Here is a 21,635-nt window from a genome sequence, read left to right as displayed (position 1 = left end):
TTTGCACAGGCCAGGAGGTACTGTGCTCCTGGGAGGCTCAAGAGATGGATGCTGGAGTCACTAAGAAGAGCTGAAGTGTGGTCTGCACTAGCCTGACATCTCTAGTACACAGTTAAAGAGGTCAGCATGTGTCTGGCTGGTTCACGGGGTGTATTCACGTGTGACAAGTGGAGCTGCCAGGTTTGATTTCCATGTGGGAACCATGAGGATTGCTACCCAGGCATGTGCCATGGTGGCATTACGAGATTTTCACTCTTCTGCACGGGGAAAGCACCAAGGTTCTGCCACAAGACTGATGTATTCATAGTGGAAACATGCAACACAAGCCAAGCGTGTTGCCTTTTCTGCTTTTCCCTTCTTGCATTTTCCTCCACCTTGAGAAAATGCCAAGGTTCTCTCTCAAATCCTCACCAACCGAGGTGGGGACACCAGGGAATTCAATACAGCCAAAACTGAGCACAGCAGCTCTTACAGGCCTCCTGGCTGACTTTGATCAGTGGCACTGATGGTGTTCATGGATTTGTGTTAAATTACTGTCATACTGGGGAAGTTGTGGAGAAGACAGTTGTGTCAGTGTGGCTGCCTGTGGCAGCACTGCTGGTGTGCAGGTATGGCCGTTGCTGTCCTTCTGTGTCCTGCTGGGTTTGTGACCATCCCCCTTTCTCCATGCAGAGGTTTTCCTCGCTCAGCAGTTTCCTAGGAATCTGTCAGGTGGTTTAGTTGCTCCTTGCTGCTGCCCTGTAGGTATCTGTTATATAGTGGGAATGTAACCCCAGTCACAGGCTGGGCTTTCTCTCAATGTGATGCACCCTCCACAAAGTGAGCAGTATTACCCTGTTTCCCCTCATTGCAGCTCAATTCTAGGTCCTCTGAACCCTTCAGTCTCATCAGATCTGCCTCCTTTTGATCATAGAATGATTCACAGACCCTCAGAGTGGTTTGTGTTGGAAGGAACCTTAAAGCTCATCCAGTTCCAAGCCCCTGCCACGGGCAGGGACACCTTCCACTAGAGCAGGTTGCTCCAAGCCCCTGTGTCCAACCCGGCCTGATCTACTATGATTTTACTCCTTGATCTTCCTATCGCTGTCCTGTGGGGATGCCCAGGAGATATGCAAACCCAAAGCCCTGGCAGGCAGCTGGAGCTGTTGCGTTGCTGATACTCATCGGCAGCTCAACACTTGTGTGTTCCGTTTGCTGCGGGGAAGCAGCAAACACTGACAGTGCTATTGCAGTAATGAGGTTTCATTCAAGATAAAGATCGGCTCTTGTCTGGCTGTCGAACAAGCTCTGCCAGGCGAGCAGAGGTTTGCAGAGCCCTTCTGTGGCGTTTCCTGGTGTCCCCCGTTTCGTTAGTGTAATGTCAACTTCATGTTGACAGAAGCGAGCCTTGGCAAGGGCTGCGGGCAGAGGAATGCCCGCAATGTGCCGCGAGTGTCCCTGCGCGAGGGGAGGCCAGCACCCCGCATCTGCACATTTAGAAACTGAGCGCTTCCTCCCGATGGAAAAACTGCTAATGCTGGGCTGCTGCCAGGAGCTGTGCATGGAGACCTGCCCGCCGATGCCTGCGATGGAAATCCTCTGAGCCAACTTTGGGCCCTTCGAGCGGGTAATTCTGGGCACTGGCTGCAGTTTGCAGCAAAGACTGCTAAAACTCTTAAGACCTTAGTGCCATTCCTGAAGCTAACCAACGGCCAAATATAAGGATGGCAAGAGTTTTTCCTGCTGAAGGTCTCTGATTTGAGGGAAGGAGTCACCCCCCGATGGCATCGCCTTGAAGGTTGTACTGTGTTTTTACAGGGAAAGAAGATAAAGAAGGAGTTCAAAATGTAGTGCTCAGTAGTTAACCTTGCTTTTAGCCTCTTTTCAGGGTAACCAAGCAGCTGGGGGTTAGCAGTGCCTAAAATTGAAATGAAGCCTATTCATGGATGTGTTTTTCTTTGTGAAGCGATTTCAAGGGCAGTTCAGGCAAGGGAGTCCTTTCTCACATTAAATAACCCACTGAAAGGGCAATGTGACTTCTCAACCAGCTCCTTTTTGACTTTCTTCCCTCCCCTTGGAGGCTGGAGGGGCTCGTGTCTGCTTTGCAATGTTGCTGTCCGGTGCAGTTATTCGTACAATGTTCCCAAGGAACGCTGCATCACATAAAAGAGGAGAACTTTGCATAGGGATAGATCCTCTCAGGTTACTGAAGTTATCCGCTCTCCTAAATTTAAGGTTGGAGGATTAATAGTACTTAAAAGAGGACACATCTATCCCTTTTACTTCCTCTTTGTCCTCTTCTCCTTCCTCCAGTTACCTCAGGTCACCCGTTTTGCTTTGCCAGATGAATTTACTCTCTGAGGCCAGGTTGGACACAGAGGCTTGGAGCAACCTGCTCTAGTGGAAGGTGTCCCTGCCCGTGGCAGGGGGCTGGAACTGGATGAGCTTTAAGGTCGCTTCGACCCAAACCACTCTGGGATTCTATAAATATCACCAAAATGCAGAAAGTCCTCGCATTTCACTCTGTGGGGCAGGCAGACAGTCCTACCTGCTCATGTTCACCCAGCCCCAAGTCATTTAATCTGTTCCTGTCGCTTGACTCCGCGCTCATTTCTGTTCTTCTGTGGCACTAACTGATTGTACAATAAATATTTGCCAAGCAGTGTCACGCTGCCTGATCACACAACTTGAGCAGCAGTTTGCCTTGGTACGTAGGTGCAGCAGGGTGGGGTGATGGTGGTACATGGCTGCTCCCGTAAGGACTTACTACACCTTTGCGCTTGACTTTATTTCCATGGCAAATGCAAGCAGCCTGAAGCGCGTTGCAGTTCCCTTCGGGAGGGAGCGAGTGCCAGCACCCGTGGAGCTTGGTCACTTCTAGCTCCTCAGGAGCCAGGCGAGTCAGATTTCTGGGTAGGAACAGGTGGGCTTGATCCCATTATCCCTTCTGTTTCCAGCATGCATTCCATGGGAACCACACGAGACAAGGACCAGCAGAGCGACAAGGCCTATAAATTTAAAGGCAGCTCTTTTACGCATCTAAACAGATATTTAGAGCCGAGTATATGCAGTGGCTTGAGCAAGAACTGGTCTGCTCTCTTGGCAGTTCCCAGTTGGTGCAGATGTAGTGGGTGTATTTGGGTGGTTTAGATGATAAACAATGTACACATAATTCTTTATCAAAGCTGTCCAAAGCTCACCATATAGAGCCGTTCTTCAGGCTAAATTTAGATTTACACTCAAGCTGCAGGTAATACTTAAGCAAATAGAGCAGAGCAGTGAGTATGCACAGGCATGGGCCGTCTGCCTCGGTGCTTGGGCAGAGCCATGCTGATAAAGTGCTTCTTTCAGGCTCTAATTCGTTAGGCAGAAGTGGTTGTGCTCAACAGGACGCACGGGTGGGTGAGCTGCTCTTGGAGCAAATGGAAGTAACTCCTCGGTGAGATTGTAAGTGTCATTTACTTGAGCTGTGTTGGGGGGGAAACTCGAAGTGCATCCTAAGCAATGTAAATACAGATTAGCTCCGAGTTTTGCAGGCTCAGACTCAAATTCCCAAAGAATTGCCTCTTGAACTGAAGAGGGATTTTATATGATGTTCCTCTGCGTATCCATGTCCACCTCTGTGTGCATTGCATACCTTATCTTCCTGCTGTGTTTGAATGTGTTGGTGTGGATGGGAGCCTCTAACAGGTTTGTTAGGGATACTCAGGAGTGGATCCCTTCTGGAATATGTCTTAAAATTAATCGCATGCGTATTGGGCACACGTTAGGAATATTTGGCTTGTGTTTCCTGCTCTCATCACCTGCTGAGCCATGGAGGCTGCATCCGTACTACTGTAGCAGGGGGTGTAAGTTGCAGCAAGGAAAATCCTGGTTAGACAGTGAGAAAACCAACCCACCGAGAGGATGGTGAAGCACTGGGACAGGGCCCAGACCAGCCATGGGGTCTGCATGCTCACAGACAGTAAGAACCAGCTGGAGCAGGCCCTGAGCAAGTGGATCTAAGATCGGATTTAGCCCTGCTTTGAGCAGGGGCACAGACCAGATGATCTGAATGGTCTGAAGCTGGTGGTAGAACTGACTTTGCATCTGCGCTGCTCAGGCCTGGCACTGTCCTACCCCGTTGTGCTTGGACCTGGGACTCCACCAACCCCACTGTGAGGCTCTGCAGTCCCCAGGAGTTTTGTTTTGGGGAGGTTGGGGTTTGGTTGATTGTGGTTTTGTGTAGTTCTGCTGGCTGAAATAGCAGAAGGGCAGCTCCCCCGAGCTGGGGTTACAGCATGAAGCTGTTTCGTGCCTGAGGGTGGGAGAGTGGTGACGGACTGAGCAGGGTGGATGGAGCCAACCCAGGGGCAGGTTCATCCATTCTGGGTGCCGTTTCCTAGTGCCAGGGATGTTCCCTCTGTGTTCTCATGTTTGCCAAGTCACTGTACGAGGAGGTAGTTTTCTGGAGTGTGCTTCCATACAGATTTAAACACTAAGTCTGTTGCAGGGCTGCTTGTAAACTAACCAAATGTAGGAGTAACTGGTGTGTGCAGGTTAAACGCTACTTGGAGCTTGTGCTTGCAGTAGAAATAACACGAGTTGGATGTCGATGTCCTGGTGTAGGCAGGCCTTTCCTTTGAGATGCAGCATGGATGAGCGTGTTGGATAATACAGGGTTGTCTCCTGTGCTGCTTAGAGACAAGTTCCTCATTTCCATTACTTGCTGGGATAGGAATGGGTAGGTGGGGCTGCTCGTTTTAGAAGCATGCTCAGACTGATGATGTGCCCACACCAAGCTGTGCAAAAGGATCCAGTGCTGAGATTTTGGAGGAATTTCACCCAAGCTGATTCCCTCTCTGGTAATGAGGAACTAGGTGTCTGCCTGTAGATGGACATGCAGTGAAAGCCTCCTGGTCCTGCTTGGTGCTTCTCAGCTGAAGCACATGCATTGGGATGTGTGCATTAAATTGCCAGCTCATCCTTAAATAGCAGCCTCCACTCAACTGTAAATGCAACGCTGAACGTGCTGTAGCCAGGAATTTGAGGAAGGAGGAATTCCACCCAACAGAAGTGCTGAGACTTGAAAATCTAGCTAGGTTTTCTTCTGGCAGCTTCAAAGCTGGCAGGTCTCTGTGGATGCAGGCTCTGGAGTTAATGCAGCAGCTAAGAAAGGGTTGTCGTTCTCCTCAGTAGGGTCTGTGGAGCTAACAGGGAAAGTTGGACTTTGTTATACTCAGGAAAATGAATAGATCCTGCTGAATGTTCTTGACCTCTCTCAAATTCTGCTCCTGCTATGGTTACATCCATAGGGAATGTATATGGGAAGGGCAACATCCAGTATACAGATGTTCTGCTTTCGTCAGGCTCCTTGAGCTCATGCTTTCCCTACTCATCCCTACCACTAATGCTATCTCATGTTGTTCAATGTGACGATGTCATTTCATCGACATTCGGAGGGACCAGTGTTATCTAAATAAATACATGGCTTGCCTTGCTTAGAGGAATTTGATGCCATACCTAAAACTAATGCAGATAGATCATTTTACAGTGCGTCCTCCCTCCAACGAGGTAACAGTGTGGGAGAGAGGAAGGAAACAGATCAGTGGGTGAGCAGTGAAGCTTGAGCAGGTTTAGAGGTTCTCCACCTGGGGACTCTCTGAGTTACAATTAATTTTGGAAAGTTCTGAAATTAATTTATTTTAGTTCACCAGTTCATGGTACCAAAAGTGGGAGACCCTAAAAGGTGTGTCCATGTGTTAGTCACATGGAGGTTTTACACTTGGTTTAACACCAACACTTCTTTTCTCTCTTCCTTTTCTCTTCAATCCTTCCCTCCCTGGATGTCCCCTCTCCCCTTCTCCTCAGGCCTGTATAGATGAGAACCTGGACATGGTGAAGTTCCTTGTAGAAAATGGAGCCGACGTCAACCAGCAAGACAACGAGGGCTGGACCCCTCTTCATGCCGTGGCATCGTGTGGCTATCTGAACATAGCAGAGTGAGTGAGTTTCAGGCTGTTCTGGGTATTTATAACACTTTCCAGGTCTTCCTCTTTGGAGCAGGAGCACAGGCAATTGATGCTCTGAGACTTACACAATGGCTTGGGAAGCAATGCTGAACCCCAAACAGGAGATACATGGGGTACCGAAACAGTGCAAAGGGGGATGCGCCAGTGCTTACCCTTGTTTGGAGGCTTTGGAAAGCAACTATGTTTTATTACCGTGGGCAGGCCTGTGTGAGCAGTGCTGCAGTTGTGTGGAGACTCTGGAGAGAGAAATGCAATGTTCTGGGCTCCCCACTCACCAATATGCCAACAGCATCAGTTCTTTCTTCAAGTTCAGAACATATGTTGCTGTTTCTTGCATCCTGTCTGACAAGAGGTGGAGAAGTAGATATAAGTAACTGTTTGTTACTTAACCCACTTACAACTGGAGCATTATCTTCTTTTGTTTGTTGTTTCATTTACAACACAAGATACTGGGCTCAGCTTGGACATAACCAGGTGAAATTCTGTGGCTTGTCAGAGAGATTAGATAATCTAGAGAGCACAAACATAAAATAGATATGAGAGACAGTAAATATAACAAAGTTTCGTCCAGTAGATGTCTAAAGCAAAGCAGTAACCTGCCATAAGTGACTCCCAACAAAGATTTGACTCTTCTGGGCACAGTTTCTGATTCCAGGGTTTGAAATAACGTTCTGCATCTGATCCGAGCGTTCATTACGCTCACAAAGGACTAACAGTTGGTTTGTCCCAGAGAAGATTCTGATACCAGACTACCCGTTGTGCACCAACACGTTGCTCTGAGAGTTTGAGTTGCTTGTATGTGCGGCCTGGAGTCCTAGAATAACTGGAACCAAAGAACAGGCAAATATAAAGGGTAGTTTCACAACTGAAATAACTTTTCTCAGGCATTACAGGTTAGAAGAATAAGGGAAAACAAAAGTATTTCTCAAGATAGTCCTCTACAGTATATTCTAACAAAAACCAAAGAGCCATCTTCTGTGGCTCATTTATTTCTGGGTGTTGTACTCCTCCTAGAACAATTCTCAGCTCTTTGGATGATCCTTTATCAGTTTGCTTTTTCTTCTTCCCACATCCTAGTTCTTCAAGTGAAAGATGATGTTATTCTTTACCAGTCACACCATGCTTATATATTTAGCCCTCCAAAGTTACCTAAATTTGCATACTGGTAACTCAGTCAGATTAGTGCAAGACTAGGGGTATTTGAATACCTAGAGAGAAACAACAACTGTGAGCCACGGACCAGGGACCTTGCATGTAACAATGAACTTTTTTAGCCTAGAAATTTGATAAGAGTAAGGTACTTATTTGGTAGTGGAACTTGAATGAGAAAGCCAAATATCTTGTTCTGCTGCTTGATTTACTGTACTGGTTGCCCTGAAGCCTGCACACAAGGTCTAACACGTTGGTATGGGTCTTGGTCCCACAGGTTCTTAATTAGTCACGGAGCCAATGTGGCAGCTGTGAACAGTGAAGGTGAGGTCCCATCAGACATCGCAGAGGAAGCAGCCATGAAGGACCTGCTTCTGGAACAAGTAAAGAAACAAGGTAAATCAGCAGAGTGAGACCTCTAAGGCTTTCTGTAAGAAGATTCTGTTGGCTTACTGTCTGTAGGTGAAGAGATCTGCAATCTGGCCCAGGAGGCAGCAGACAGATTTTCTTTGGTATCAGAACAGTGGAAGAGATGCAGAAGGTTTGTGGGTGCAGCCTCTGTCCTTCAAAGCAAGCCACCATGGTACTGAAATCTAATTCATTACATCTCTTTGCTTTTAAAGTGATATTTAGTTCTAACCTCTGGTATCAGTGAAAGGTCTTGTTTCACTAAGACTTGATAACACAGAACTGAGATTTACAGCCCTGCAAGAGTAGCGACCAGGAAATCAGTATGCCTGGCCTGGAGTGATCTGCTTTATCCTGATCCTTTCCTAGACGACTTCTGCATTTCACCTGCTCTGCCATTTCCTCTTTCTCATCAGGTATGAGGGGCTGCTCTCCATGCTGACCCTGCAAAATCATCTCTGCCACGGGCAGGGACACCTTCCACTAGAGCAGGTTGCTCCAAGCCCCTGTGTCCAACCTGGCCTTGAGCACTGCCAGGGATGGGGCAGCCACAGCTTCTCTGGGCACCCTGTGCCAGCGCCTCAGCACCCTCACAGGGAAGAACTTCTGCCTCAGAGCTCATCTCAACCTCCCCTCTGTCAATTTAAAGCCATTCTGCCTTGTCCCATCCCTACAGACCCTTGTCCAAAGCCCCTCTCCAGCTTTTCTGCTGGTCCCAGCACTGATCCCTGAGGATCACCACTGGTCACTGATCTCCATTTGGACATCAAGCCATTGACCACAACTCTCTGAGTGCAACCATCCAGCCAGTTGCTTATCCATCAGGTGGTCCATCCATGAAATCCATGCCTCTCCAGTTTAGAGATGAGGATGTCGTGTGGGACAGTGTGAAATGCTTTGCAGAAGCCAAGGCAGATGACATGAGTCACTCTTCCCTTATCCAGCAATGCTGTACCCTCAGCCTATAGTTTCCTGTGCCTTCCTTGTTTCCCTTTTTAAAAATGGGGGTTATGTTTCCCCTTTTCCAGTCAGTGGGAACTTCACAAGACTGCCACAACTTCTCAGTTCCCTCAGTCCTGTGGATGCATCTTATCATGTCCCATGGACTTGTGCTCCTTTGGGTTCCTTAGATGGTCTCGAACCTGATCTTGGTAATAACGTGGTTGGAACCACACAGGACATTAAGGCAGTAATTCTGCCTCAGCTGCAGACATTTGGTCTGACACTTCTTGGGATTCTGCTGGGCTTCTTCATTGCTTCACCACGTTAGCGGCATCCTGCTAAGATGCCCTGAAACAACCATCTGTCTCCACCGAGAAGCTTCCTATTGACACAGTTTGAAAGGATCGTGACTGCTGGAGTAAATGTGGTGTGAACTTTAAATAAGCATCATCCAGCTCTGCAGCCTCTCTTACAGCAATAGCTGTAAGCAGATGCCTGCTGCATACTGCAGCAGCAGGACAAGCGCGGATGATTCCCCTTCCCAGCCTCCGGCCACTGTGCCCCAAGGAATTCCTGAGCCAGATGGGCCCTGTGTGTACTTGTGAATCCCCCATAGCTTTCTGAACCTGTGCAGTCCTTCCTGGAAGCTCTGGCATTATGCTTAATAACTACAACTTTGTCTAATCCTTGTTCTGAAGCCAATTGTGTTTCTAATCTTTGCAGCATCCTGTGGCAGTGGGTTTCACAGCTCAGGCTCTGAGTTGCTGTTTTCTTTTGTTCTCTATTAAACCCAATGTGCCATAATTTAATTTGGCATCACATCATTGTTAGACTGAAAGAACTAATTCCTGGGGACAGTTGCTCTTCAGCACCCTTGATTGTTGAGATTTCTCATCTTCTCCTTCATGTTTTTTTCCTGTGTCAGAGAGCTGTAAGCTGATCAGCCTTGCATGGAACTTCTGATTGATAGATCATCCTTACATGACCTCAGTGTAGCCTGCAGATTGCACTGAGTTTTGAGTGAGCATACAGTTGGGGCCATGCTGCTTTTGCAGGAGATGCCTTAGGATCATCTCTCCAGATCTTCACTGGAGATGATACTCATTATACTCTCACTGTAGTTAATTCAGTGTGTTAAGCTGTTGTTCGTGACTTTGTTGGTTCGGTTTAGGACACTGTGTATTTAGGATGCAGCCCTTCCACCCATAGCTCCCAGCTGAGCTGTTACTTGGGCTGGTTTGCAACCAGTGGCTCAACTTTCAGATTTTTAGGTCAGACAGCTTTGAGGTGCTGTCACTGATGCAGGACTTCTCCAGCTCCTGGAAGATGCTTTTGCTGATTTTTGTTGTGGAAGAATACAAATAAGTTAGTAATGCACAGCAAGTGAAACAGGGTAAGTTTAACAAGTCCGTGAGAGCTTTCACTTCACAAGCTCTTATTCTCTGCTTCACCCTTTTAGGTGTAGACCTAGACCTGGCAAGAAAAGAAGAGGAGCAGCAGATGCTGCAGGATGCCCGGCAGTGGCTGAACAGTGGGAGGATTGAAGATCCAAAGCAGCCTCGCACGGGCGCCACGGCTCTTCACGTTGCTGCAGCAAAGGGCTATTCTGAAGTCATGAGGTAGGAGCTCCTGCCCAGGCCTGGTGCAGTGAATTAGTGCTGGTGGTTGTGAGGAACACCTCTAGCTTTATAGGTGAGAGAAGTTTGTTTCATAGTGAGATTTCACCCTACAAAGTGGCAATACATGCTGAATGGCAATCACGAACACCCCAACAGCTTACGTGACCAGTCTGGAAGAGTGCAGCATCCACCCTTAGCTCACTGTCCTGTGCTCCTTAATGCTACTGCTCCTGCAGCCGTCAGCAATGACAGAGGGATTCCCACACGTAACACTTCTGCTTCTACTGCTCTGGCACAAACAAGCTGCTCGGGAGCAGAAACTTGCCCAATGTAGTGTTTATTGGCCATAAAGCATTAATATTTTGACACGTAAGGTCAAGTGAAGGTTCCCAACAATAAAGCTTTCTTCTCTACTCTTTATGTCTGGGTGGAGCTGCCCATAAACATCAGCAAGGTTACTCTATTTTCCACATTAAAATCCTTTCTGGAAGTGTTCATCTGTCTTGATCCTCGATTTCATAGTTTTAAGTGGCATAACTTGATGTGTAAGAGCTGTTTCTTACCAAGCTCTAGTAATTTTGTTGTTCTCTATGTTTCCTATTTGTATTCATCCTTTAAAGCTCCTGATTGAGTTATAAGCTGTCTGTGCCTGTGCCATGCCCAAGAGCAGTAATCTGACACAGCTTATGTGCACTAGAAATGTAGTATCTCCTGAATTTGAGGTGTTGGTCCTGAGGACTTTCAGTGGAGGGTTGTATACCCAGTACTCCTCGATGAGTACTCACTGTCTGGAGGGTGACTTGGTTCTGGCCAGCTACTCCTTGCCATTAGTTGTTATAATGATAAACAGATCTCACAGAAAGCTGACATTGTTTCACTCTGGTGTATTTACCTGTAAGTTCACATAGAGAGCCTCAGTGACTTAAACCCAAGGGGCTGAGAGCCAGGAGCTCACGAACCCACAACTGCGATGTGGAATTTGTGACCTTGAGGCTCTCAGCAGCTCTGTTCCTCCCTTTTGCCAGCTGGAAAATCAACATAAAGTCAGCATCTAATTTAAAATTTCTTTCACAGAGAAACACTGCTGCTAGAGTGTGACTGGGTTTTATTTAGCACAGTAACACATCGGTGTAAAGCTGCAGGAGCTTCCAAACTGCTGGTGCCATTCCGGGGCTGTGCTGGATTTCCCTTGTGCTGCAGGAAGGTGCCTCTGGATAGTGGAGTTACCCACAATGGAGATTTTCAGTAGCCATTTTACCGGACTTGCAGAATTCCCCTGGGATGTTCTTTAGTATTTAAGCAACTTGGATAATAGTTTTGATCTATGAGCTGCTCAATACTTTCATCTGATCACTGGTGTAACAGCAGGCTTGTCTCTGAAGCTTCAGACTGCAGTTGACTCTCTTCTGTTTGCTTTGGTTTTCAATATTCAAGCTCCACATGCTATGAAGCACTCTATGTAATGTCCGAGTGTGCAAGGACTAGTCTGCTAAAATGCATTTTAGGTAATTTAACCCAAATGGGGGTTATTTCACCTACACATTTCACATCTGTCAGTCACAGTAATGTCACTGTTACCAGGCACCATCTCCTCAGGGACCATTCCTGCAGTGTGACTTGGCTCTCTGGTAGAGCCAACACTGAGCTCCAGTTACCAAACGTCCTCTTCCTGCCAGGTGCTGGGCTTGGCTCCTTGTTATGGAGATGGCAGCAGGGATGTTTGCTTAGTGCTGAGCGAGTCTGGTGTCTCGTCCACCAAAGCAGGAGTTCAGGCTGGGTCACTGACATCAGATTAGAAATTAAGGTGTTCTCCCAATTTGGGACGTGCTGGAAGGGAACCTTCTCAGTTAGACAGATTCCAGCAGGTTTTACAGTGAAGTCACTTTTCATTTACTGCCCTTTCCTGTTGCAGCTCCGAGCACATCAAGTGGGATGTTGCTGAGGTGAATAAACAAGAAACTACAGGCTTATTGTGGACCCTGCTACTGCCCTGTGGCTCACGGTGGGAACTCGGCTGTGTCAAGAAGCCATTCTCGGGTGGGCAGAAATCAATGTTGCTTCTTTCCTCAGGCTCTTGATCCAGGCTGGGTTTAATTTGAATGTCCAGGACAATGATGGCTGGACGCCGCTCCATGCTGCGGCGCACTGGGGAGTGAAGGAAGCTTGCTCCATCCTGGCTGAGGCCCTGTGCGATATGGACATCAGGAACAAGCTGGTTAGTATGCACGGGTGTTGGCACAACTTGTGCAAGCTGTTTGATAGCCAGATTAATATCAACTTTATTGCCCACCACTTGATCTAACGCCATGACAAGGGCTCGCTGATGACTGGCAGCCTTTCGGGAGGTTCAAATACACCATGATACAGTAGAGCACGTTGTTCACATTCCTTATCACTACAAGAGTGTCCTTTATAGAAACCTGGAAACTCAGATCTATTAGTCCCGGCTGTCAGATTTGAGCAGCAGCAGTCGGGGAACTGCACTTCCGTGATGAACGTTGCTCTGATCATGGATTGAGTCATGAAGCTACCATCACTGTTGTGCGGCTTTCTCTACTCTGGGGTGAAGCAGAGGATGTTACTCAGTGTTTGGGAGGGAGGGCGTGGAGCATGTTCACTTTTGTTCTTCACTGGTGAATACCAACACCACGCTGTATCGGATATCCTCTTGTCTTCTCTCCTTGCCTCAGGGCCAGACGCCGTTCGACGTGGCTGATGAGGGACTGGTGGAGCATTTAGAAATGCTGCAGAAGAAACAGACTGTGGTGAGTTTCTGGCAGATCATTTTCCACCTCTCCAATTACCTTTTCATGCACGGGTATTCTCTAAGACATGTGGCATCAACAGACGCAGGAAGCTGGGGCCCAGCTGGGGTTTTTTATGTTAGTCATTTGGAATCTTTAATTACACCAATATTTTAACTAGCCAGAAATCTGGAAAGCTGGGTGACTGCACCAAGGTCAGCAGGGTGCTGACACACAGAATGGTGCAAACTGGTAAGGCATGTCTAGTTCATCTTTGGAATGACAATGCTGCAGTCCCTTTTGTTAGCTGGCAAGCTCTCGAGCATCAAACTGCTCTTACTGAGTTATTACCCAAGTCAACTTTGTGTTTGCATCTAAGGAAATCTGCTGTCACTGTTGAGAGAGATCTGTTGCCATGTCTGCCTTGCTTACAACAGGGAGACTTCGGAGTGAGTGAGAAGAAATTACAAACTCCAGGGAATTCTGGGCTAAAAGAAATGGTGATTTCAAAACCATTTCACATTGCCATTTCATAATGCAATGGAGAGATTGGAAGGGGTTATAAGCAGAGAGTTGACATAAAAAAGGAAAGCAGAAATATATCTCCCATCAAAGAAAAGCCAGAAAGTCGGGTTTGGATTGTGTTTTTTCCTGTTTCATCTGGTGTATGCAATTATCCCATTTGGGTGTTCCCAAAAAAACAAACCAGCCTTCTTATTAAAACAAAAATCAATCAGTGAGTGTCATTGAAACGGTTGGATCCAGAACCAGACATCATGAGAACACTGCTGATAAAACCCAGCGAAGTATTTTGAGGCACTGACAATGTGGGTGGCAGAGCTGGAGCTCTGCTCACAACACAGCTGCTGCCATCCCTAAATAGCATCCTGAACATTCACTGCAACTTCTCCCAAATTAATCAGCTTCTCCCTAAATGAGGTGTTGATAAATACTATCAGTGTTGTGGTTTGGGTTTCCTCTGATCTCAGTGCACCAGGGTGCTGCAGATAACTGCCCTTCTCAGTAGAAAAGAAAAAGAAGCAGCAAAACAAAGACAAGAGTTGTCAGTCCTGCTTCCCAGGGGCTGGCAATCCCCTGGCTCTGTATAGCAGTGCTATAAAAAGCCTTCTCTGTTTATTAAATAGCTGTCGTAGAACTGGGGAGAAGAGAAGAATCCAGATTTAATCACACTTTGGGTTTAGTGGATATGATTTTTTTCATAATATGCCGTTTTATCCCGTGTATTTGGCATGTGCCATTTGTATCACTTCCAATAGAAAATGTACATTTGATAAGGCTGCAGCAGGCAGTTCAACCTGCTCTAGTGGAAGGTGTCCCTGCCCGTGGCAGGGGCTTGGAACTGGATGAGCTTTCAGGTCCCTTCCAACCCAAACCAGGCTGGGATTCTGTGATTCCTCCAAGTACATTATTTCACTTTCAAAATGCTTCTCAAATCAGATTTTGTTTTAATCTAAAGCTTGTAGCAGAACAACATCCCATCCTTGCTAAAAGATTTGCTGCTGTTACTGGAGGGAAGGGGAGATTTTGTTGGCTGGAAGCGATTTATTTGGGTCTGGATTTTTTCCTCCCAGTCTCTGAATGACCTGTGAGTGGAGCAGGCTCTTTCCTTCACTCCCCTTCACTGTGCTCCAGCAGTTTGTTCTATTTTGCACCATGCTCTACCCTAAATCTTGTCTCCTTGCTGCACTCCATTTGGCTTCTCCCACATTCAGAATTTGCAGAGCTTTTGCTGCTAGTGCCTGATGTCAGTTCCTATCAAAGGAGAAAGAAAACTAGGCTAGACATGCCACAGAGACAGCCTTAGAAGTGAGACGCTGATTCCCATCCCTTTTTCTACCGCTACTGTGTCTGTGCTTCTGGAAGGTACTGATACCAGTTTTTGGTTACTGTTTTGTCCATCAGTGGTGACAAAATGAATGTTGCTGCTCTCTGGGCAGAATATTTCAGTGGCTGTGATGGTCACAGGTATTCTTGTGCCATGATTTAATGCTGGCATTTGAGAGACATAGAAGTGCCCCATCCTCATGGGAGATCCGCTGGCTGCCTGTGCAGGGAATGCTTTCCTCTGGGAGCAAGTCAAGAATAGCTACAAAGGCAGCAGATTTTTAGCTGAATCTAGCCTGATTTCCTGGCCATACAAACAGTGTGGACAGAGCCTCTGTGCTGGGTCTGCATGGGCAGATGCAGGGCAGTGCTGTGGAAATGGGATTTGGCTTCAGGTCCCTGCTGCTGGCTTCACCGAAGGTGTTATTAGACTGCAGCTTGAGTCTAAGGACATGCTGGTGTGGAGCTGTAGTCCAGGACATCCAGTGCTCCTGCTGATGTGCATCTGTTGCATTGGCTTGTTAAACAGCTCCATGAGGGGGGATGGCCTTATGGTGTGGTAATTATTGGATGGTGCAGAGGTGGTTTGTTAAAATGTCTCTTTTCATTCTGTCTCCAATCTCCTTGGGCTTTCCGACAGTTGCGAAGTGAGAAGGAGACGAGGAATAAGCTGATTGAAGCTGACATGAATGGCAAGCCTCAAAGCAGACTCTTCCCCAAGTACGTCTGTCCTCTTTCATGTGAAGAACCTACACAGGGAGTACTGGGAGCCCATGTTAGCAGTCACTGCTGTTCATGTTCATTGCATGGTTCCTTTTAAATCTGAGCTCTCTCAATACCATTTAAACTGTTTCTTAACATCCCTACTGAGTGGTAGAACAAGGAGTGGGGCTGGTGCTTGGACGCCAGCTTCTGAGCATCAGTTTGAACTTTGGGCTGAGAACTGCACCTTTGCAGTTGCCCAGAGCCCAGCCAATGATTGGGTTGACCTAGGAAAAGAGAAGCCACATGTCTTTGGATTGAGAAATGCTCGCAAATTTAGGAAATGTGAGGCTGGCGCTGGAATCCATGGAAAATGGGCAGTGCTGAAGTGCTGGGATGTTGAGTCTGTAGCTAGATTCTGTCCTTATGCTTGTTCTGTATTTGGCAAATCATGTGTGTTCCTGAGAAGTAAAACTCAGAAGTACCTCGCTTGCCTGGTAGTCCTTGAAATGTCTCTGTCTTGCAGCAAGGAGAAGATTCTTTATGAGGAAGACACGCTGAAGTCCATGGAGATGGAGGAAGAGAACAAGGACTCTAGCAGTTCTAGTTCTGAAGAGGAGGAAGAAGCTGAAGAAGATGAAGTTTCAGAATCAGATGCTGAAAAGGAATCAGGTAAGACTTCGTACAGCCTTGGATTTCAAAATTAGCCTAGCAAGGTTAGGGGATCGGTTTGCTTAGTTCTTAAAGGCATCCTGAAAGTCTTACATCCAGTGTATGTATGTATAGAATAAGGAAAACTCTGTAGCTGAGGGTAGAATCTTAATTTCTACTTCCAGCTCACTGCCCATAGGTTGTTCTTCAACAGAAGGCTTGCTCTTGTTGGCTGGGTTCAGGATGAATATTTCAGTTACTGCAAGTTGGTAGGAAAGCAGTTGAACATGTAGGAAGGTAACAGCCTCTTCTATTTGGATCAGAGAAATGAAATGAAGGGCTGAAGCTGCTCTCTCTAATTATAGGGATGAGGAGCTTTTTTCTGATGCTGCTGTATAATAATTGCAAGACATAGCAGAAAAGAAGGATTAAGTACATGGAGTCACGTTAGCCTTTACATTACAGCATAGTGCTGCATCCCACTCCCATTCTTTATCCATAATTTCTGTGGTTTCCTTAATTAGTTGCAACAGCCTAGATGTGCAGCAGAGGAAGTGTGAGTGAAGAGACTTATTTTTGCAGTAAGCCAAGACTGACTCGTACTTAATATTTCTGCAAAGAGAGATGGATCTTGAACTTACATATTTAATGGTTAAACTACTCTCAACTTGCCCTCTATCCCAATATACTAATAAATAAGTTATAGAATCATAGAACTCTTTAGATTGGACAAGACCTTTGAGATCATCGAGTTCATGTTTAAAGTTTTGTCCCACTTCTTGTGCCAGTAAAATTGTCACCCCCATTCTAGTGGTATCAGTTACCATGTTTATCCCAGTATGAGAGGTGTTGAGAGTCCTGGCTGGTCTTTGCAGAGCTGGTAGTCACAAAAGCTATTTGGGTATGACAGTAACACAGCGAAGTAACCTTTTGGCTCTTAAATCAAGCAAATGTAGTGGAGATGTCAGTGGTAGAAACATATGTGCAGTAGAAATCACCTTTATTTGCTCCATAAATCAGGGTTTTACAAGAGAGCAGCCCTGTATAGCTATGTGCCAATGCTTGTAAATGTGATAGGAACCTGACCAGAGCTGCAAGAAGTGGAGCTATGTGGTATTCAACTGATTCAGGACAGCAAGGGAGGAGCTACAGCACTCAGCATGGATTTTGTCTAAAGCCAGAGAAGGTCTTTTTATTGAGTTAATTCACTGAGCAAAGCACGTTATACTTATCTATTGCAAACCACTAAAGCTAAAACAAGTTGAAGACAGAAAGCATTCGAGGAACAATTAAGCATCAGTCTTTGGTGCTCTCCCTTCCCAGAGAGATTGTTGGCTCCTTTGAGAAATTCCAATCAGAACTGGAACTCTCCCTCGTGAACTTCTTACATCACAAGATGCACATGGATTTGTCCCGCTGGGTGCAGCACAGTGTTGGTAGTCCTCTTAAAACATGACTCATGAGAGAGCAACATCAGCCCAGATGTTATAGGAGGACTCCAAAGAGAAGTAGGGATGCAAATAGCTTTTCATAGGAAATGATAAGTGTCACATTATTACTAGTTTCATTAGGAGCAATTATGCTTTATTATCTGCTAGATCTTGTAAATGCTTGAATGGCTACAGGAGGCATCTTTTTGAAAACATGGAAATTATTTCTTTATTTCTCTTCATCTTCTTCTGTGATTTAATATTCACTTGGCTTTGTAATTCTGAGCAATGCTGCGCAAAGAGAAGCCAACTGTTATGCTACAGTGTCCAAAGTGCAGATGAAGGGGAAAAAAAAGGCCAAAATATTGTTATGAGTTCTTCAGACCAAGGAGGCTGAGTGCATTAATGCATTAATGCCACTTTATTCATCGTGAGGACAATTAACAATTTGCCATTGGGTTGTATATCAACAAGTGAAAGATCAGTCTGAAATTCTGTGGTCATTGTCCATGCTGGTAACCATTCCAATCTGTAATTATTGTGAATTCAAGCAGGCCAGGGTTGGTTTGGGGTTTTGGCTTGGTTTTGAAAAGAACCCCCCCAAAAAACCCTTAAGAAATACGATATTTCTGCCAAATTAGAGAACTAAATCTTTAGTCTCACCTAATTTGTTTTGGGGACATTGAACTAATCCACACCACCTTCCCTGATTGGAATTTCGACATGGTTTAGTGATGGACTTGGCAGTCCTGGGGGGAAGGTTGGACTTGCTGATCTTAAAGGTCTTTTCCAACCTCGTTCATTCTATGATTCTATGAGTCTGTGATGTTTATTGCTGAGCTTCAGGAACAGGCACTGTGTGATCCTGCCCTGGAGACAGCGATGCCTCTGCTCATGCAGTCACTTGTGCTGCCAGCACAAGATGCTTTTCCCTGTCCTTCTCCAGCACCTGGCTCCTTTCAACCACCTTGCTCACAGTTAGAGTTCTCTCCAGCCTGTCATTACCGCTTCAGCTTGAGCCCTTGTAATTAGGCTGGACCTTAAAAGCTGACCTCTGTACTATAAACTTCCACCACCCAGCCCAGCCTGTAAATCCTGCTGGCCCTCAGGTCAGCTCTGTTGTCCCCTCCCTGCAGTGTCGAGGCTTCTCCTGGGTTTTACAGGCTTCAGTCTGAAGAACTCAGCACACGGCAAGCGTGGGATGTTTTGTCTGTATGGATTTCCATGGACTGCTGTATGCCAAGCCAGGCTTGCAAGGAGAAATGGGTAGTCTACTGCCCTGTCCTAAAAGGGCTGGTTGAAAAGTGCAGTGCACCTGAGCCTTAGGCTCAAGGAATGAAATACTCTGTTGAGGTGACTTTGGAAGTTCTGAGGTAATACCAAGAGAAGGAAGGATGGCTGAGACTTCGCTATCGTGCAGCCCATCCTAGGGGAGATGCATCTTTGTCTCTCTCATTCTGGATCTGTCAGTCCTGCTAACTGCCTGTTATTTTTATCTTTGGCTTGCTCTTTTCTGTTTCCCATGTCCTGTGAATGCTGTTTTCTAGGAGTGAGAACATTTGTTTCACGAAGATTGATCTTCGCGCTGCAAGGTGCCATTCTCACCGATGCTCCATACCAAACTGCTTTTCTGTGTAACAGCAGATCTTTAGTCACTGCACATACCTCATTTCCTAGTACTGTTTTGGGTGCTTACACTTCAAATGACTTTATTTTTTCAAACCCATGACTGCGTGAGGCGCTCAGAGCTGTGAGAGGCAAACTGTTCTCTTGCTGTCGGTACCTCGTTTCTCAGGCATGTTGCATGTGGCTGTGTTTGGTAAATAGTCTGCCTTAGAGCCCTGGGCACTCCTGATGGCTGAACCTATTGCCTGAGACACAGTTCCCACTTCCTCTGCCCTGGTCATGTCTTGGTGGATGTTCTTATGTCCAGCATGGTGCATAGATATAAAAATTAAATGTAATCCTGGACGACTGCACTTGTCCACCAAGCAGGGAGCCAGCTGGGAGCTTTGCTAGGGTTGGTTTAGCTTGCTTTGAGCCCTGTTAAAGGTTTTTATGCTGGGCATCAGTCCTGGCTTCGTGTAGAAAGATGGATTTTGCTGTAGAAGACCAGAAATTCTGCCCCCCAGCATAAAGAGCTGCAGCAGAACCGAGCGATGAAATGCACCCCCCGTGTGCTGTGACATGCACTCGTGCGCTGCACTGGGAACGGCACGTTCTGCTCTTCCCAAGTTTTACAAGGGAAGAACAATCCCTGAGAGGAAACAAAACTGTGAATCAACAAAGAATCTGTTTGTCCTCCTGCGGGTGCTTTCTGCAAAGGTTCTGCTTGTCTGTGGGGATGAAGTTCAAATCTTTGCCTGGCAAATGTATCCATCATATTTGTTTGGAAGTGGAAAGCCCTGGTTCACCTGGGCACTGACGTCGTCTGTGGTCAGAGGTGGACTGAGGTCACAGCAACACTGAACTTGAGTCTAGTGCACACTGTGCTTGTAAAGAGGGGCTTTGGAAGCACAATACTGAAACATTTGGTTTCTCTTCTTGTTTAAAATTGTAGAAAGGAAGGAAGAGCCCTTTGCCAACCACTCCAGCCATGAAACCAGGCCTAGCATCACTGAGCAAATACCACCACCTGAGTCCAACTCCTTCACTGCATCTGCCAGAAGAGTAAGTGAATTTGGAATCAATGGGGACTCTAGCAGTGCTGGTGAGCAGTAGGTTACACTGGGAAATGGATGCTCTGATTTTCAGAGGCGTTGTAAGACTCGAATGTAGGAAAGCATGATAGTATGCAATGTTGATAAAACTGTGTTAACAGTATAGGACTGGCATGAAGGAAGATGTTTGCACAATAAGATTCCTCTTGAATCTCTTACCCTCTGAAGCAAATTGCACTGTTCAAAAGAGAAACCCAGCTTACCACAAGTGTTTTGTGTCACTGTCAGTTTTCAGATACCTGATGCCAGTCTTTGGCCAGCAGGAGATCTTTCACCAAAGCTGGTTCCTGCTGATGTATCAGCAGTGAATTTGGCATCATCATCTAAAGTGCCTCTGGCTTGCCAAACTCCGTTGTTTCAGTGGCATGATGTTACAGCCCAGTACGCAGAGAGGATAAAGTTTGCATCTGACTAGATAGCTAGGCTATGAAAGCATTTTAAAGGTGAAGTAGAGTTGCTGAAATCTTATCTGAGTTCTCCAGCTCTTGCGTCACTCAGCTAGATGGCACCAGGAGACTCTGTGTTCTGCTGAGGTGTCTTACACTTCTGGTTTCTTTTTGCACCAGAATACGGAGAAGAGCTGTACAATGCAGGCGTCTTGCCAAAGGTACATGTCAGAGGGAAAACGTTTATTGCAAGTTTTTTATCTTTGACATGCTACTAAGTCTTAGCTTCTTGTCCAGATCTAATAGAGCTCCTCTGGGTGTTGTTCAACTCGGGCTGATTTAGCCCGGGAAGTATGAAAGATAGAAGGACACTGGGAAGTGTGAGCAAGTCAGGTAACCTTTTCCTAGCTGCAGAGTTTTGTTCTCACTCATCTGAGCTGTTTAACCCAGAATAAGGCTGTTGGGATATAGAAGTGGGTCTGTGTGCAAAGCAGTTGTTAATTTGACCTCAGTCACTTGAGATCAGCTACTTTCCCTTCTCTGACATGTTTGATCCTTCTGTAACTCTCTGTCAGGCTGGGTTTTACATTGGAAGATAGGAGTGCTTGTGTTGCCCTCCTTTTGAGGAGTTCTTCACATGTGCTGTTCCTGTGCTGCTCAGCAGTCTCAGAAGGCAGCTTTTCCTGCAGATTTGAGCTTTCTCTGAGGCAAGTGTCAAAACTGCATTAAAGTGTTAGAGCTGCGGAGCTGGGTAGACTGGAAGTGCTCGAATTAGTGGAGCACAGATGAAGTCTTTGCATCTGCGTTAAAGTGCCATCAGCTAACATCACCAAAGCACTGCAGCGATAGTTTTATCTTTGCAGTCTTGAGTCAATGAGTTTGAGGGCAGAGCTCCCCAGTAGCTTCATTTATTCTGGATAGTGTCAGATGTTTTGTGTTATGTAGAATAAGGTAGATGTAGAATAATGCTTATACAGCTTTTCCACAAGTGTCCTGCCCTTGCCAGTGACCATCAAAAGATCTGAGAGAAGACAGAAGCGAGCAGGACT

At 46.3% G+C, this 21,635-nt stretch overlaps 1 protein-coding gene across 4 annotated transcripts in view; it reads left to right on the top strand.

The window, feature by feature from the left end:
• The window catches only part of PPP1R12B (protein phosphatase 1 regulatory subunit 12B), a 105,749-nt gene that overhangs the window by 21,123 nt on the left and 62,991 nt on the right, over positions 1-21,635 (top strand). For 3 of the 4 annotated variants that reach the window (XM_030473566.1, XM_030473565.1, XM_030473564.1), the window contains exons 2-9: positions 5,830-5,960; positions 7,417-7,535; positions 9,949-10,108; positions 12,179-12,323; positions 12,799-12,873; positions 15,338-15,417; positions 15,926-16,071; positions 20,041-20,150. In XM_030473566.1, the coding sequence (XP_030329426.1) occupies positions 5,830-5,960; positions 7,417-7,535; positions 9,949-10,108; positions 12,179-12,323; positions 12,799-12,873; positions 15,338-15,417; positions 15,926-16,071; positions 20,041-20,150 (966 nt within the window). Of the gene's footprint in view, positions 1-5,829; positions 5,965-7,416; positions 7,536-9,948; positions 10,109-12,178; positions 12,324-12,798; positions 12,874-15,337; positions 15,418-15,925; positions 16,072-20,040; positions 20,151-21,635 lie in introns of all 4 variants that reach the window. The other variant, XM_030473567.1, reaches the window with a different exon arrangement.

Source organism: Strigops habroptila, chromosome 18 (assembly GCF_004027225.2).
Source record: "Strigops habroptila isolate Jane chromosome 18, bStrHab1.2.pri, whole genome shotgun sequence".
In the NCBI taxonomy this organism is placed as follows: domain Eukaryota; kingdom Metazoa; phylum Chordata; class Aves; order Psittaciformes; family Psittacidae; genus Strigops; species Strigops habroptila.
This window is presented reverse-complemented; position numbering and strand designations above follow the sequence as displayed.